Source organism: Capricornis sumatraensis, chromosome 8 (assembly GCF_032405125.1).
Source record: "Capricornis sumatraensis isolate serow.1 chromosome 8, serow.2, whole genome shotgun sequence".
In the NCBI taxonomy this organism is placed as follows: Eukaryota; Metazoa; Chordata; class Mammalia; order Artiodactyla; family Bovidae; genus Capricornis; species Capricornis sumatraensis.
In genome coordinates, this window is record NC_091076.1 from 84988195 (window position 1) to 85002098 (window position 13904).

The following is a 13904-nucleotide window of genomic DNA, read 5'->3' on the forward strand; positions in this document are numbered from 1 at the left end:
AAGGCTCTGATGGGGAAGATGGCCGGGAGGCCCAGGCCCTGTGTCCCGAGGCTGAATGGAGGCCAACCGGCCAGGTGGCTTGCGCATGATCCTTGACCCTCAGGTGCCGCAGGAGTCTCTGAGCCCCTCAGGAGGCCATGCAGCCTCTTCCTGGAGAGAGCGTGCTGCGGCGGGAACCACACTGTTCCGTATTCTGTCTCATGTGTCCTCGGGGACACAGAGCCGTGATCACTACCCCCCGCCCAGGTCCCAGGCATGTTCCTGCCCTGCTGGAGGGGGAAGATTAGCTAGCCCAGAACACAGTATTTTGACCCAGGCTGTACCCAGCGAGGAGAGACTGTCCCCAGTCACACAGCTCTGTGAAGGGGATTGGGTTTCCATCAGGATGAAGCCTCTCTGTGCTTCTCTGCTGGGGGGTGGCGTGGGAGGGGGAAGCCGCTGCTGTGTCTCCACAGCCTCTGGAAGGACTCAGGCCCAGGCGGTCCATGGCCGTGACCAGGACGTGCTGCCTCGCAGCGCTAAGGCCCAGTGGGAAAACACAGCTTCTTCCCAAGGAAGGGGTGGATTTTCTTAGCTGCAGTTGTAACAAGTGGGCAGGGGGTCTGGGGGGCGACAGCTTCGTGGGGAGGGGGCCAGTAGCTGGACATGGGGACCCCCATTCTGTCTCTGCCACTTTAACAGAAACTTACTTGAGTCCAGAGTAAAAGGCTAGGTTGCGGTCACTGCAGAGCTGGACCCAGCGCCGGGTCAGGGAGACCTCTGGACACGTCATAGATTGGGCACATGTGTGGCCAGTGCCACCTCTACATCCACTGCCTGATGGGCCTCCTGCCCATCTTCGAGGCCTGTGTCCACACCTTTGCCCACTGACCGTGGGGCCTCTGGGCCTCTGGGGGCCACAGGCATGATGACTCCTTGTCCTTCTCAATGCCTCTTGAATCTTCCACCATGGGTCCCCCTCCCGTCGAAGCTCCAGGCCTCGTACTTGCTCCCCACTGGACACAGGCAGCTCCCAAGTCTGGTCTGTGGATGGCAGAGCCTGATTAGCTGTGGTCCCAGTGAGGTGGAGTGGTGCCGATGGGCCTGGCCGCCATGGGTTCCCCCTCTTGGCCCCCGTGTTTGCCCTTCTGACCTGCTGCGTCTGGGGTAGGAATTTCCCTCTGTCTCTGGCTCCTCTGCTCTGCTGTCTCCTCTGGTTGTGTGATGTCCCTTGTTGCTGAGACTGCCTGGCCCTCCTAGCACCTCTGGCTCTTCCTGATAAAGACACCTTACCTGCCAAATACCATGTCCGAGGTGTAGAGCGGAACCCCGGCCCACTCTGTCTACCCTGCACTGAGGCCACACACGGCCTGGCCAGCTGGATGGGGCTTGCTGGTCTGGGCAGGACAGCGCCCCGGAGCATGGCAGGCTACCTGCTCCTGCTGCAGGACCCTTTTCTCTGCACTGTGTTGACCTCCTTTTCAGCCCTTAGGCCTCCAGTGAGGGTCACCTGCCAGGGAGGCCTCGCCTTGCCCCCCATGCCAAATTATTCTTCCTCCCAGCACCTGTTCTCATCCAAGGTGATCACATCCTTGGCATGCCTGCCCACACTGGAGGCCCCGAGGGCAGAGACCACACTCCCTTGGTTGCCTCAGTGCCCAGCAGCTGCTGGGAGCCTGCCCTGGCCTGGGCTCCTCTGTAAACACTTCCCTCTGGTGCCCCTGGGTGCTGGATTAACTGTCCTGAGTCTCTGCCCCAAGGAGGCCATGCCCCTCTGGCAGCAGGTGCAGCAGGAGGGGTGCTCAGCTCCGGCCTTTGAGGAACCGCGGGCTCCCCAGCCTCAGGGGGTTACCAGGCTCAGCCCTGAGATCATGTAGACTTGTGCAGAGGCCCAGCCGCCGGCCACCTTGTTCCTGTCCTTTAAAAGGAGAAGAAAGAACATGTGGCCAGGGCCGGGCTAGGCATGTGGCAGAGGGCATGACCCCAGCTCGGTGCTATAGCAGCTGTGAGAGCCCGGGCGCACCTGTCAGTACCGGAGCCTGGCAGTTTTCAGGAGCTCTGGGACTTGGTGGAGGCCCTGGGTCATAAGCCACAGGCTACAGCCCTCCCCTGGGATGGCAGCCCCTCTTCACCTGTTACAGCTGAACCCCAGGGGTGACCAAGGTGGTGTTGATTCCCACCCCACCTGGGGTGAACAGTGGGGTCCCCCTCCCTGGGCTCCCCTGGTTCCCAGCATCTTTGTGCTGGTCCCCGGCCAGAGGCTGGTGGCCAGCAAGACTGTGTGTGACACAGTCTGTCACGCCCACCGTCCCCAGCCTGGCCATGTGCGTACAGCTTCATCTGCTTCTGCTCAGAAAGTCCCACTGTACCTGCCAGGGCCCCAGCTCATTTGAATGAGTGCTCAGTGAGTTGGTGGGTTCTAGGCTGCTGGGCGGCACCAGCCCTGTGGGCTCCTGCCAAGCCGGGGCTGAGTGACACACTCTTGCCGACACCGTCACTGCCCTCCGTCCCCCTTGTGGCTCCAACTGGGCTCCTGCACACGCAGAGGCGGCCACGGATGTGAGCTCTTAGAGGGTTGGGGATTCAGCCCATGTCCACACACACGATGCCCAGGAGGCTCAGGGAGGCCGAAGTGGCTCCTTGTGGCTCCCAGGCTGCTTGGGGGGGTGTTGCCTCTGGAAAGACTCAGGTTCAGAAGATGTCCCGGGGGGAAGCAAGGTACAGCATGTGGGCCCAGGGACGGAGGGGACAGGGTAGAGACCCCTGAGGATGGGAGGCAGAAGGAACATTGCTTTTAATTGGCAAAATTTACATCCTTGGAACAGAAAGCAGCCCGCGTCACCCAGGTCCCAGGACACCTTGCACAGTTGCTGTCCCCACGTCTCCAAAGCTGAGGACGTCTCCTGCCTCAGCACGGCCTCATTATCAGGAGAGGGAACATCGTGAGCAAAGTTTGGAAGCAAAAGCAGGGCTTGTTCTGTGTTCTGGAACGAGTAGCTGAGTCACAGCTCACCCTGGAGACGGGGGACAGGAGAGGCTGTCCAGACCCTGCGGTGGGGAGTCTGCACACAGTGAGGCCGGGACCCAGTTTGCAGGACGAGGTGGAGAGGCTGCCCGAGGAGAGCCTCCGTCATGGCCGACAGCATGCAAAGGGCGGGGGTAGCCCCTCCAGGTGGCAGAAATGGGCAGGAAGCCATGGTGTCTGGGCAGATGGATGTCAGGGACACGGGGCCTGAGGCCTCTTGCATGGGTTGAGGTGCCTGGGGTTGACCCACGTGGCTGGGCTCTATGGCCAGCCTGCCTGAAGTACCCAGGACCAGTTCAGCTCTGCAGGGTGGGGCTGTTTGGGGGCCCGGCGACCAGCAGCCCTCAGGAAGCTGGGGTGCCGTGGCCCTCATGACTGGGAAACGCCTGGTGAGGCTGAGGGCTGGGGCCAGGATGGCTCAGGAAGGAGCTCAGGGTTGTCACCTCCGCCACCAGTGCGCCTGTCCTCACTCCCACCAGCATTTCAAGCTCCCATGATGGAAACACTGAAGGCTTCTGCAGAGCAGTGGGGTGCGTCCCCGCCCCTCCCCCGTCCCTGGCTTCACATGGGCAAATTCCTGGTCTGAGGGGAGAAGGCTGATGGGCCGCCAGCCTGCCCCCTGGGAAGTGGGGCTCAGAACCAGCAAATCAGGGGTGGGGGATGCCTGGGCAAGAGGTAGCCAGGAGGCCCAGGGGCTTAGTGGTTAGAAACAGGCTCTGGGTTCAAGGGTGGGCTTTCCCACTTCCCAGCTGTGTGGCTTTTGGTGGGTCACTCAACCTCTCTGTGCCACTGTTCCTGTGTGTGTAGACTGAAGCGCTTTCCTGGCGGGCAGTGGCAGGGACTGAGATGGTCCCTGGCTGGTGCTGCTCACAGCTGGTGCTGTGTCCTGTGAGAGGTGCCGACCTCTCCCGGGAAGGCATTGCTGGGACCCCTCAAAGGGGGATCTCCATCTGTGAGCTTGTTAATACAAGTGCCTGACCACTGCTAGGGTCCCCTGGAGAGTGCCGTGTGTGGTCAAGCTCAGGCATCAAGGAAAGCAGGAGCTTGGTTTTGCTGTCTGCCTCCAGCCGGCCCCAGGGGTATGTGATGCCATGACTGCTTCTAGGACAGCAACCTTCAGGGGTCATCCCATGGGTGGAGAGAGCTCACACACCAGCTAGGACCCAAGGAGTCGAGTGTCAGCAGGGCGGTGAGCGTGCCCCAAGGGGCCCAGGGCTGGCTATGGAGGAGCTGAGTCAGTGGTCAGTGACTTCTGGGCCCCCACCTGTCCTGGAACAGCACAACGCTCCTCCACAACCCCAGGCATCTGGTGGAAGTTCAAACTCTGACTCGGTGGCTACCCTGCTGTTCTGGGGACCACGCTGGGTTTGATGAACCCACTTAGAGGCAGCGGGAGGCCAGCCTCAGAGGGGAGGCAGTCAGGAGGAGCAGCACCCTGTCCCCAAGCCCTCCTGGCGTCAGGAACCCCAGACGGGGCTGCATCCCCGACGGATGGCACCACCAGGCCAGCCCGGAGGCCTCAACCTGTGCCCCCGATGACCTCAGGAAAATGAGGGTTCCAGGCCCGGCTCGTCCCGCTCACACCCGGTGCCAGAAGGGGTGCCGTCCTTGCTGAAAGGTTCAGGCCATGCTCCTGCCTTTCTTCCTCGAAAGACAGTCCCACCAAGCATGAGACCCTGCCTTGGCCAGCTCACTCAGGGAGGCCAGTGGTGGCCAAGAGACAGGCGCCTCCCAGCCCGACGCCTGGCCATGTGCATCCTGGAAGTGAGCCGGGATGAAGGCCCCGGCGGGGTGAGTGCCCTTGGTGGCCTGAGCTGGCCGCCTCCCTGCGAGCCGGGCCTCCTCAGGCTGTGTCACTTCAGTCCATGGAGACCTGCCTCTCTCCTGGATTAACTGTGAGAAACACAATTAGGCAAAGCACTTTGCTCAGTGCAGCGCTGGCCCCGGGGGATAAGAGGATTAGCTGCACCCTCGGGCTCAGCACTGATGTTCTGATAGTCCCTGGGGGGCTTCGCTAGCCCCATAGCACCTTCTCGTAGGCAGCACTGGGCACAGGCCCATCCTCTCTGGGCAGGGGGCTCACAAGCAGGCCTCTCTGTAGACCTGGGCACAGCCCCGCTCTGTCACTCCTATCTCTGAACGCTGAGGTCTCCCCTGGAACATGGACACATAGCTGTTGATCTCTGGGGCCTTCTCTCCCCTTCCCTGCACCCTCCCCAGAACCCTCCTGTACCCTGCCTGTGGCCCCACTGGCCGCCTCTGCCCTGGACCCCTCACCCCTTTCCTTTCTGTGTTGCTCTCCAGTCTCGGGAGGGGATCTTCGTGCCCCACACCTCGGTTCCTCGCTGTCTGTCGGCAGGAGTCCTGCCCCCACCTGCTCTGAGCCTCGGGCTGTGGACTATGGGAAGTACCCCCCGAGGGTCTCCTGCCCACCCCCCTGGGGTTGCACAGCAAGGGGTGGGTGGTGGGCACAGGCCCCCAGGCCACTGAAGCCTGGCTTTCCTCCAGCCCCGCAGCCATGTGTGCTGTAGGGCCCCGGCCGGGGCTGTGGAGCCAGCTGAGGTCCATCCACGCACAGCACCCTGAATGATCTGGTGGCTGAGGGAGGGCGGCTGCAAAAGGCGGACTTCCATGTGGACAGGCGCTGGAGAAGGCTGGACAGGGCAGAAACCAGAGCAGAGGCTGGTGGGCAGGGGCGGGGGTAGGTTGAGGGGAATTTCCCAGTGCAATGGAAGTGTCCTCTGCCTCAGTGAATTTTACTTTACCTCTAAATCTGCCCTGAAAGAGTGTCTTCTTCTAAAATAAACTACTCTTATCTCAGAAAAAAAAGAAAGAAGCCTCCTAGACGGAGGTGCTCGTGCTGGGCTGACACTGACGTTGATGTTAGTGATGGTGTCGGTGGTGTGTCCCACCCAGCCCGCCGATGCCGAGGGAGGCCCAGCCAGCTGCTTATTGAACCCACATACCCACACAGCCACCCAGCTGTCACCAATACGGCGAAATTTCCTTGCCGGGGGCTGAAGTCCATGTAAATATTGATCAGAGAAGGAAGCTTGGGTTTTGCTCTGTTTGGTTAATAGTTGAAGAGCCACTTGCCCCTTGGCTGTTTTCCCAGTGGCTTCATACCGGTGGGCCTTGTTTCATTTAAAATTTTAAAGAGATCCTAAAATGCTGTGTCATTCAAACACTGTAAGTGCAGGAGGAAAACCTGCTCATTTAGGTGAATCCCCGAGGACCCCTCTCAGTAAGAAGTCTCCCTGTTTAGTGTATTGATTATGTAAAACTTAAAAACAGGCAAAGAGAATTTTAGAACCACTCTGTCAATTTGCACCAAAAGCCTGTTAGGATTTTGGGTTGCTTTAGCAAAGACCCTGTCGTTGGGATGCGCGGCCCTGCTGGGCCTGGGGCTCTTGGGCCATGCAGCCACCACATGGCCTACTGAGGATGTGACTAGCTTTCTTGTGGGGGTGCTGGGGGTCTTACCTGCTGCCTCCAGGTGGGCATAGGTGGGGTGTCTCCAGCACTGGCCCCGTCGTGGGTCCAGGGAGGGTGGGTCAGACAGGGTGGGCTGCCGTTGGGGCCTCACAGCCGAGCCGTCCTCTGAGAATTTGCCAGTTGAGAGCCTCCAGACCACCCCACCCCGGACCTTGCAGTGGGAGGTGGAGGGCAGCTCACTGCCCCAGGGTAGCATGATAGCAGCCCCGGCCCCTCCCTCAAGTTCGTTCATCACATCTCCTCTGCAAGTCCTGTGTGTCTAAGACGTCGCTACATAACTCAGACTACGAATTTTCTAGTATGTTTTCCTCTAGAAGTTTTGTAGTTTCAGGTTTCATATTCAGACTTTTAACCTGCTTGTGTTCATTTGTGTACGTGGTCTGAGTTACGGGTTCTGTGTGTGACATCCAGCACCGTTACCCTCTGCCCTCTGAACTAATCGCCCTCGCACGTGGTCACACATCAGTTAACCCAACACACGTGGTCCTACTTCAGGACTCCCTGTCTGTTCCGATGGTCCGTGTGTCTGCCTTTGCACCAACACCACAGTCCTGATCCCAGTCGCTTTATAACATGGCTCAAAATCTGCCGAGTTGGCCCACCTCTGTTCTTCTTTTTCATTTGTTTTGGCTATTCTGAGTGCTTTGCATTTCTGTGAGAATTTTAGAACCAGTCTGTCAATCTGCAGCAAAAAGCCTGTTAGGATTTTGATTGGGGTAAGTTGAATCTATAGACCAGTCAAGGAGAATAGACTTCTTACTAATGTTAAGCTTCCAGACCCACGGACCCTCTATTTTTTTTAAGATTTTTTTTGATGTGGACCTTTTATAGACTCTTTATTGAATTTGTTACAGAATCGCTTCTGTTTTATGTATTGTTTTTTTGGTCTTGAGGCTTGTGTGATCTTAGCTCCCTGACCGGGGATCAAACCCACATCCCTTGCTTTGAAAGGAGAAATCTTAACCACTGGGCCGCCAGGGAAGTCCCTCTTCGTTTATTGAGGTCTTTTCTCAAGTTCTTAGCAAAGCTTCAGTTTTCGGGGTGCATACCCTGCACTGTCTGTCAATTTCATCAGTTTGTGTAGGTGGTTGTGGGTCGTACGTGTTTCAGTGGACATGAGGTCTTCCTGGTCTATGGGAGCATCTGGGGTGATGTCAGCGGCTGGGTTTTCACAGGTGCCTTGCGTTCGGACAAGGGTGTCCCCTATCACACCTCCCGCGCTGACTTTCTGTCAGGAAGGTATGTTGGATTTTTGTCAAATGTTCTTTTGCGTCTCTTAAGGTGATCATAGTGTATTCTTCTTACGTAGTTTGTTTATATGGTGAGTTACACTGATTGGTTTTCAAATGTTAAACCAACTTTTCACTCCTGGTATAAACCTCACTTGGTTGTGTGATGTATTATCCTTTTAGTATATTGTGGATTCCATTGGCTGATTCGTTAATGTTTTGTCTAGAATTTTTGCGTTTTGTTCGGGAAGGGTCTTTTTCTCTAGTTTTTTTGTGATGTTTTGGTATCTGGTAATGCTGGCTTCATGGAGTGATTTGGGGAGTGTTCCTTCCTTTTCAATTTTTGGGAACAGTTTGTACATAATTGGGATTATTTCTTCCTTAAATGTTTGGTAGGATTCACCAGTGAAGCCCTCTGGACCTGGAACTTTCTTTTGTGAAGATTTTTGACTCTATGTCAAAATACGTGGATGGACGTAGTGTATGCTGGTTGAACCCTCTGCTTCATTTCCTGCACAAGCTTTAGTCAAATTTACCAGTGTAAAGTTTTTCATGTATCCTTTTTTGCCCTTTTAATGTCTGTAGACTCTAGTCTTGATGTTGAGAATCTGTGTCTTTTTTTTCTTGCTCAGTCTGAGTAGAGGTTTTAGAGAAACAGCGCTTGGTTTCATTGATTTTTCTCTAGTGTTTTTCTATTTTCTATCATCGATTTCCACTCCACACTTTCTCCTACTTACATGGGTTTCATTTTCTCTCCTTTCTCTAGTTTCTTGTGGGAGCTGAGACCAGTGACTGGGACCTTCCTTCTCTCTCCTGTGGGTGTTCAGTGCCATAAACCCTCCCAAGCCGCAGCATCCCACAGACGTTGGTATGTTGTGCTTTCATTTTCACTCAATTCAAAATCCTTCTTGTTTCCTTTTCCATTTCTCCTTTCCCCCAGGAGTTGGTTTTTTGGGAAATGTGTTACTTGGTTTCCAGATGTTTGGGGATTTTTTCAGAGAGCTTTTTCTGTTATTAATTTCTGATTAACTCCATTGTGGTCAGAAAACACATGTTGTGTGATGTGGAACTCTAACCGTGACTTATTTTACTTCCCGGAATGTGGTCTATCTTGGTAAACGTCCTATGCACACTTGTTGTTGTTGAGTGAGGTCTTTTATAAACGTCGGTATACCGAGTTGGTTGACAGTATTCAAATCTTTATCCTTACCTGTTTTATCAGTACTGAGAGAGGGGTATTGAAGTAACTATTTCTGTTTTGCAGATTTATCGGTTTTACTTCATGGACTGTAAGGTCTGGCATCAAGTGCACGAATGTTTAGGATGTTATGTCTTCTTGGTTAATTGTGAAACAATCTTCTCTATCTTGGTAATAATGTTTGCTCTGAAATCTACTTTGTCTAAAATTTATAAAACCACTCAGCCTCCTTTCCTCCAGTGTTAGTAGAGTGACTGTTGTGCCAGCCTGTTGTGGTTAGCTGGTTTGAATCTTTATAAATAAAGTGTATTTCGTGTAGCCAGCATGTAATTGGATTACTTTTTATCCAGTCTGACAATCTCTGCCTTTTAATTGAGATGTTTGGCCATAAGCATTTTATGTTTTTATTAATGGGGTGAGGCTTAAATCAGTATCCTTCACTCCTTCATGTCCAGTGTTTGGAAAGCCCTTATATATTTGTTTTGTGTGTGTGTGTGTTTCAGGCGAGTGGGTAAATGCCATCCTTCTTGGCTAGAAGTAGAAAGGACAGCAGTAATAAATGTCACTCAATACTCAGTGTGTGTTCAGTTTTTCTCGATTGTGTCAAAACTGTCTTGTTCCAGTTGGTGTGTATGCATCAGGATCCAAATGAGGTCTGCACGTTGCACTTGGTGGGCATTGCACTTGGTGGACGTGACTCCTGAGCCCCTCACTTTCCTCTATGTCATCTACTCGGGGAGGAGTGAGTCACTTGTCTAGTAGGGTGTCTGGCTTTGGGTGATTACATCTTTGTGATAATGCACCCCACTCTGTCCAAGGGTCCCATTCAGTGGCGGGGGGGGCAGCTCTGAGAAGCAGAGCAAGGAACACGCTTGGTCCCACCGCACCTGGTGGTCCCCGAGTGTGGGGGAAAAGTGGCGGCCTGGGTCTGTGGTCCTCCCACTGGCCTGCAGGAGGGGTGAGGACATGACTCCATGGCTGATTTTGAAAGCATTACCTCATCAACAGGAAAAAAAAATTAATGGCCTTTAAATCTGCATCTTGACATACCACACCAGAAACAAGGTTTTGTGCCAAAGATAGCATTTTTGAAGAACAGCTGAGCCCCTCAGACAGAAAGGGTACTAGGCTAGGAGCTGAGGAGCCACTCAGATTCTCCTCTTACGGCTGGGTGGCCCTTCTGGTCACTCCTGAGGAGCCCTGGCTTCCCCACATATAAATGGATCTCACCCCACCCACCCCAGGCTGGTTTTGAGTGTTAAGTGAGCTCAGGTGAAAACACTTAAAATTGTCAGGTGCTGAGTTGATGTTGGTGTGATTTTTACTGTTGGAATCTTGACATCCCTGGGTTCTTGGAACAGTGTGGAAGTCCTATCCATCCTTGTAGCTTGAGCCTGGGGTCCATGTGTGAACACAGGCTGCTTCCTCTGGCCGAGGACACTTTACCCTACGAGGACCTCTCGTCACCCCTCAGTGGACCCCACCTTGGTCCAGCTACTCTGGAGGGGGATGGTCCCCCAGGCCCCCAGAAGGAACCATGTGCAGGTTCCTGTCCTGAAAACTGACCTTCCAGATGCCCTCCCAACTGAGAGTGAGTCAGCCAGCTGGTTTTCATGCCAGAGCAACAAGCAAGGGGATTGGGGACAGTAGAGGCAGGAGGGCCCCTGGGGAGCCCCCTCCCACTTTGCTCCACCATTAGCTGCAGAAGGGAGAGAGTCTGGGCCTGACGAGTTTGGAAAAATAAAAGGCTTCTGTGGCTAAAAAGTGAAAGCTCCGGGAGTGTAGAGTCAAGGGTCTGGGACAGTGGGCGTGTCCAGTGGGAAGGGGTGGCGCTGGGCTCCTCCCAGACTCCCTCCCCTCCACGGTCCCAGACCCCACGTCCATGGCATGGCGTGTGTGATTCCGAATGTTTTCCGGACCCTGGGTGGGGGAACCGAGCTGCTCAGGGCCGAGGGGCTCAGCTGCCCCCGAGTCTCCTGGCCTCCTCCTGCTTCAGTGTTCAGCCACTTCCAGAATGACTTTGTGTTCTGTTTGCACAGGTCGTCCCCACGCCACCGTGGAGGTGGGCCGAGACCCCTCCCCATACCCCGCCCCTGCATGACCCCTCCACCATGTGACCCCCCCACTCCACCCCCCCAACAAGGGCCCCTTGGGTCTCAACTGCTCTCTCTGCACGTAGGTTGCGAGATGGGAACACAAGACCCGAAAGCTGAGCAAGGCCTTCGGGTCCCCCCGCCTGGCCTGTTACACCCTGGGTGGGGCCATCCTGCTCTTGAACGTCCTGCGCTCCCACTGGTAAGGACCCCTCCCCTCCCCCGCTACCCCCTACCCCACTCCAGGCCCCGCCCCACCCCCACCAGGGAAGAGGTGGGAGGCCCCTGGAGCCTGCGCAAGGGGCCGGGTGGGGCGGGGGGAGGGGGGGACTAGGCCGGGGCTGCTCTGAGCCCATCTCACGCACTGGCTCTGCTGGCTCAGGGAAACCCCCACTTGGGCTCCACCTGGAGAGGTGGCCCCACACAGCGAGCAGTGACCTGGGTGGGGGGCAGGGCAGCTAGGCCAGCTCGGTGGACTCCTCCACAATGGGGTTGGCTGCTGCACACCTCCTTCCTCCCCCAGTTACTCTGAAAACTCAGCTTATGGAGGGGTATGGGGGGGTAGACCCAAACAGCCCCACCTGGTGGGCAGCCCAGTGCAGGAGCCTTTGCAGGCACTCTGGCCCGTTTGAACGGGTGAGCGAGTGAATGAATGAATGAGTGAGCGCAGAGCATCCCCTATGGCCCCTTCTCGCTGGCTGTCACCACGGGGGCATTTAAAGCTCCTGAAACATCGCATCTCAGGAGACGGGACCTGCTGCCTGTTTCCCTTCAACAATGTGCTGTTTCTACTTCTTGTGTATTCTTGGCCTCCTGAGTCCATCATGTAGGGGGAAAGAACCCAAGACCCCAGGCCCAGCCCCGCCACTGTTCCTATGGGGTGGAGCTGGGTGGTCCATCCTACCCTGCAGGTGGGCTGCACCAAGGTGGGCGGCCAGGTGGGCATGGGGGGAGTAGAGGGGCAGAGGGCAAGGTGATAGCCTGTCTGTCTGGAGGGCTGACGGGGTCCTCCATGTGGCCCCGACTTGAACCCCCATTGGCCTGCAGAGGCCAGCAGAGGCAGGTCTATAGACAAGCTGCTATCCCTCCCATCCTACCACAAGGCTGGCGCTGGCAGGACGTGTCGTGTCCTGGGCCCTTGAGAGGGCCTGGCAGAGGAGAGACCCAGGCCCAGCCCCTCTCCCTGCGTCACTGTCAACCTTTTGGCTACGGCTGTCCCCCCAGACGAACTAACCACCCAGGGAATTTGGGGGCAGAGAAAGGACCCCTCCACCGCAAGCAGGCCTGTTTTCCCTTCTCCCCTCTATGGTCCTCCTCCTGTTTGCCCCCTGCTGGCAAGTCTGGCTGGGGTTCAGGGGCAGGGCTTGTGGGAGTCCTGCCCCACCGCTGCTCCCCAGCATCCTTCACCTGTTGCTTTATGTGGTTCCTGCAGGTGGGTTTCCTGTGCCTGGGTGTGGGTGTATGTCGTAAAAGACACGTTACTAAAATTGACCATTTCAGCCACCCTGAGGTATAGTTTTGTGACATTTAGGACCTTTCCCTGGGAGTGGTGTCCATCAGTCAGCTCACAGGGCTGTGTCCAGCCCACTTGCTCTACAGACAGGAGAGGTGGAGAGGTGGGAGGGGGCTGAGCTGTGGCCCAAGCTGCCAGCTCTCAGGTCTGCGGGTTTATCAGAGGCCAGGGAGGGTGCAGGGGTGGGGCATGGGCGCGGCCACCGGGCACCACATGGGGTGTGTGGCTCTGAGCCAATCCCAGCAGCTCAGCCTGGAGCTGCGGGGTGACCCTGAGCCCAGCAGCAGGAGAGGTGGGTGGAGAGCAGGGGGTGTGGGCAGTGTGACCAGGGGCCAGCTGTGCCCTGACACATGTGCCGCTGTTTGACAGGTCACTGTGCAGGCCTCTGCCCGTGGTGTCCTGTTTGCTGTTCAAACAGATGCTTCTCCTGCCTCCCTGTTCCCCTTTCTTCACTTTGGGGAAGGGGGCTGCTTTTCCTGGTTGATGAACACAGACTATGACCCCTTCTGCCTGGCGTGGACTGGCGCCAGGGAGGTGCTCAGGGGAGAAGCCTCTGTTCTCCAAGAGCTGACCGTAGTCTGAGGAGAGAGTTATAGGGAGGCGGGCTTTAGCTCAACCTAAAGAGTTTGTCCCATCACTTCATGGGAAATAGATGGGGAAACAGTGGAAACAGTGTCAGACTTTATTTTTGGGGGCTCCAAAATCACTGCCGATGGTGACTGCAGCCATGAAATTAAAAGACGCTTACTCCTTGGAAGGAAAGTTATGACCAACCTAGATAGCATATTCAAAAACAGAGACATTACTTTGCCAACAAAGGTTGGTCTAGTCAAGGCTATGGTTTTTCCAGTGGTCATGTATGGATGTGAGAGTTGGACTGTGAAGAAAGCTTAGTGCCAAAGAATTGACGCTTGAACTGTGGTGTTGGAGAAGACTCTTCAGAGTCCCTTGGGCAGCAAGGAGATCCAACCAGTCCATTCTGAAGGAGATCAGCCCTGGGATTTCTTTGGAAGGAATGATGCTAAAGCTGAAACTCCAGTACTTTGGCCACCTCATGCGAAGAGTTGACTCATTGGAAAAGACTCTGATGCTGGGAGGGATTGGGGGCAGGAGGAGAAGGGGATGACAGAGGATGAGATGGCTGGATGGCATCACTGACTCAATGGACGTGAGTCTGAGTGAACTCTGGGAGTTGGTGATGGACAGGGAGGCCTGGCATGCTGCGATTCATGGGGTCACAAAGAGTCAGATATGACTGAGCAACTGAACTGAACTGAAGGAGTTTGACGACATCCGGCTAATGGAGTGGACAAATGGAGATGGAACTTGCTCTGCTAGAAAGAGCCTGGCAGGGTTGTCCAGTGGTTAGCAC

General features: G+C 55.7%; 1 protein-coding gene across 13 annotated transcripts in view; it reads left to right on the forward strand.

Moving 5' to 3' along the window:
- The window catches only part of PEMT (phosphatidylethanolamine N-methyltransferase), a 37931-nt gene that overhangs the window by 18165 nt on the left and 5862 nt on the right, over nt 1-13904 (forward strand). For all 13 annotated transcript variants that reach the window (XM_068977362.1, XM_068977365.1, XM_068977369.1 and 10 more), the window contains one exon: nt 11106-11221. In XM_068977362.1, the coding sequence (XP_068833463.1) occupies nt 11106-11221 (116 nt within the window). The remainder of the gene's footprint in view (nt 1-11105; nt 11222-13904) is intronic.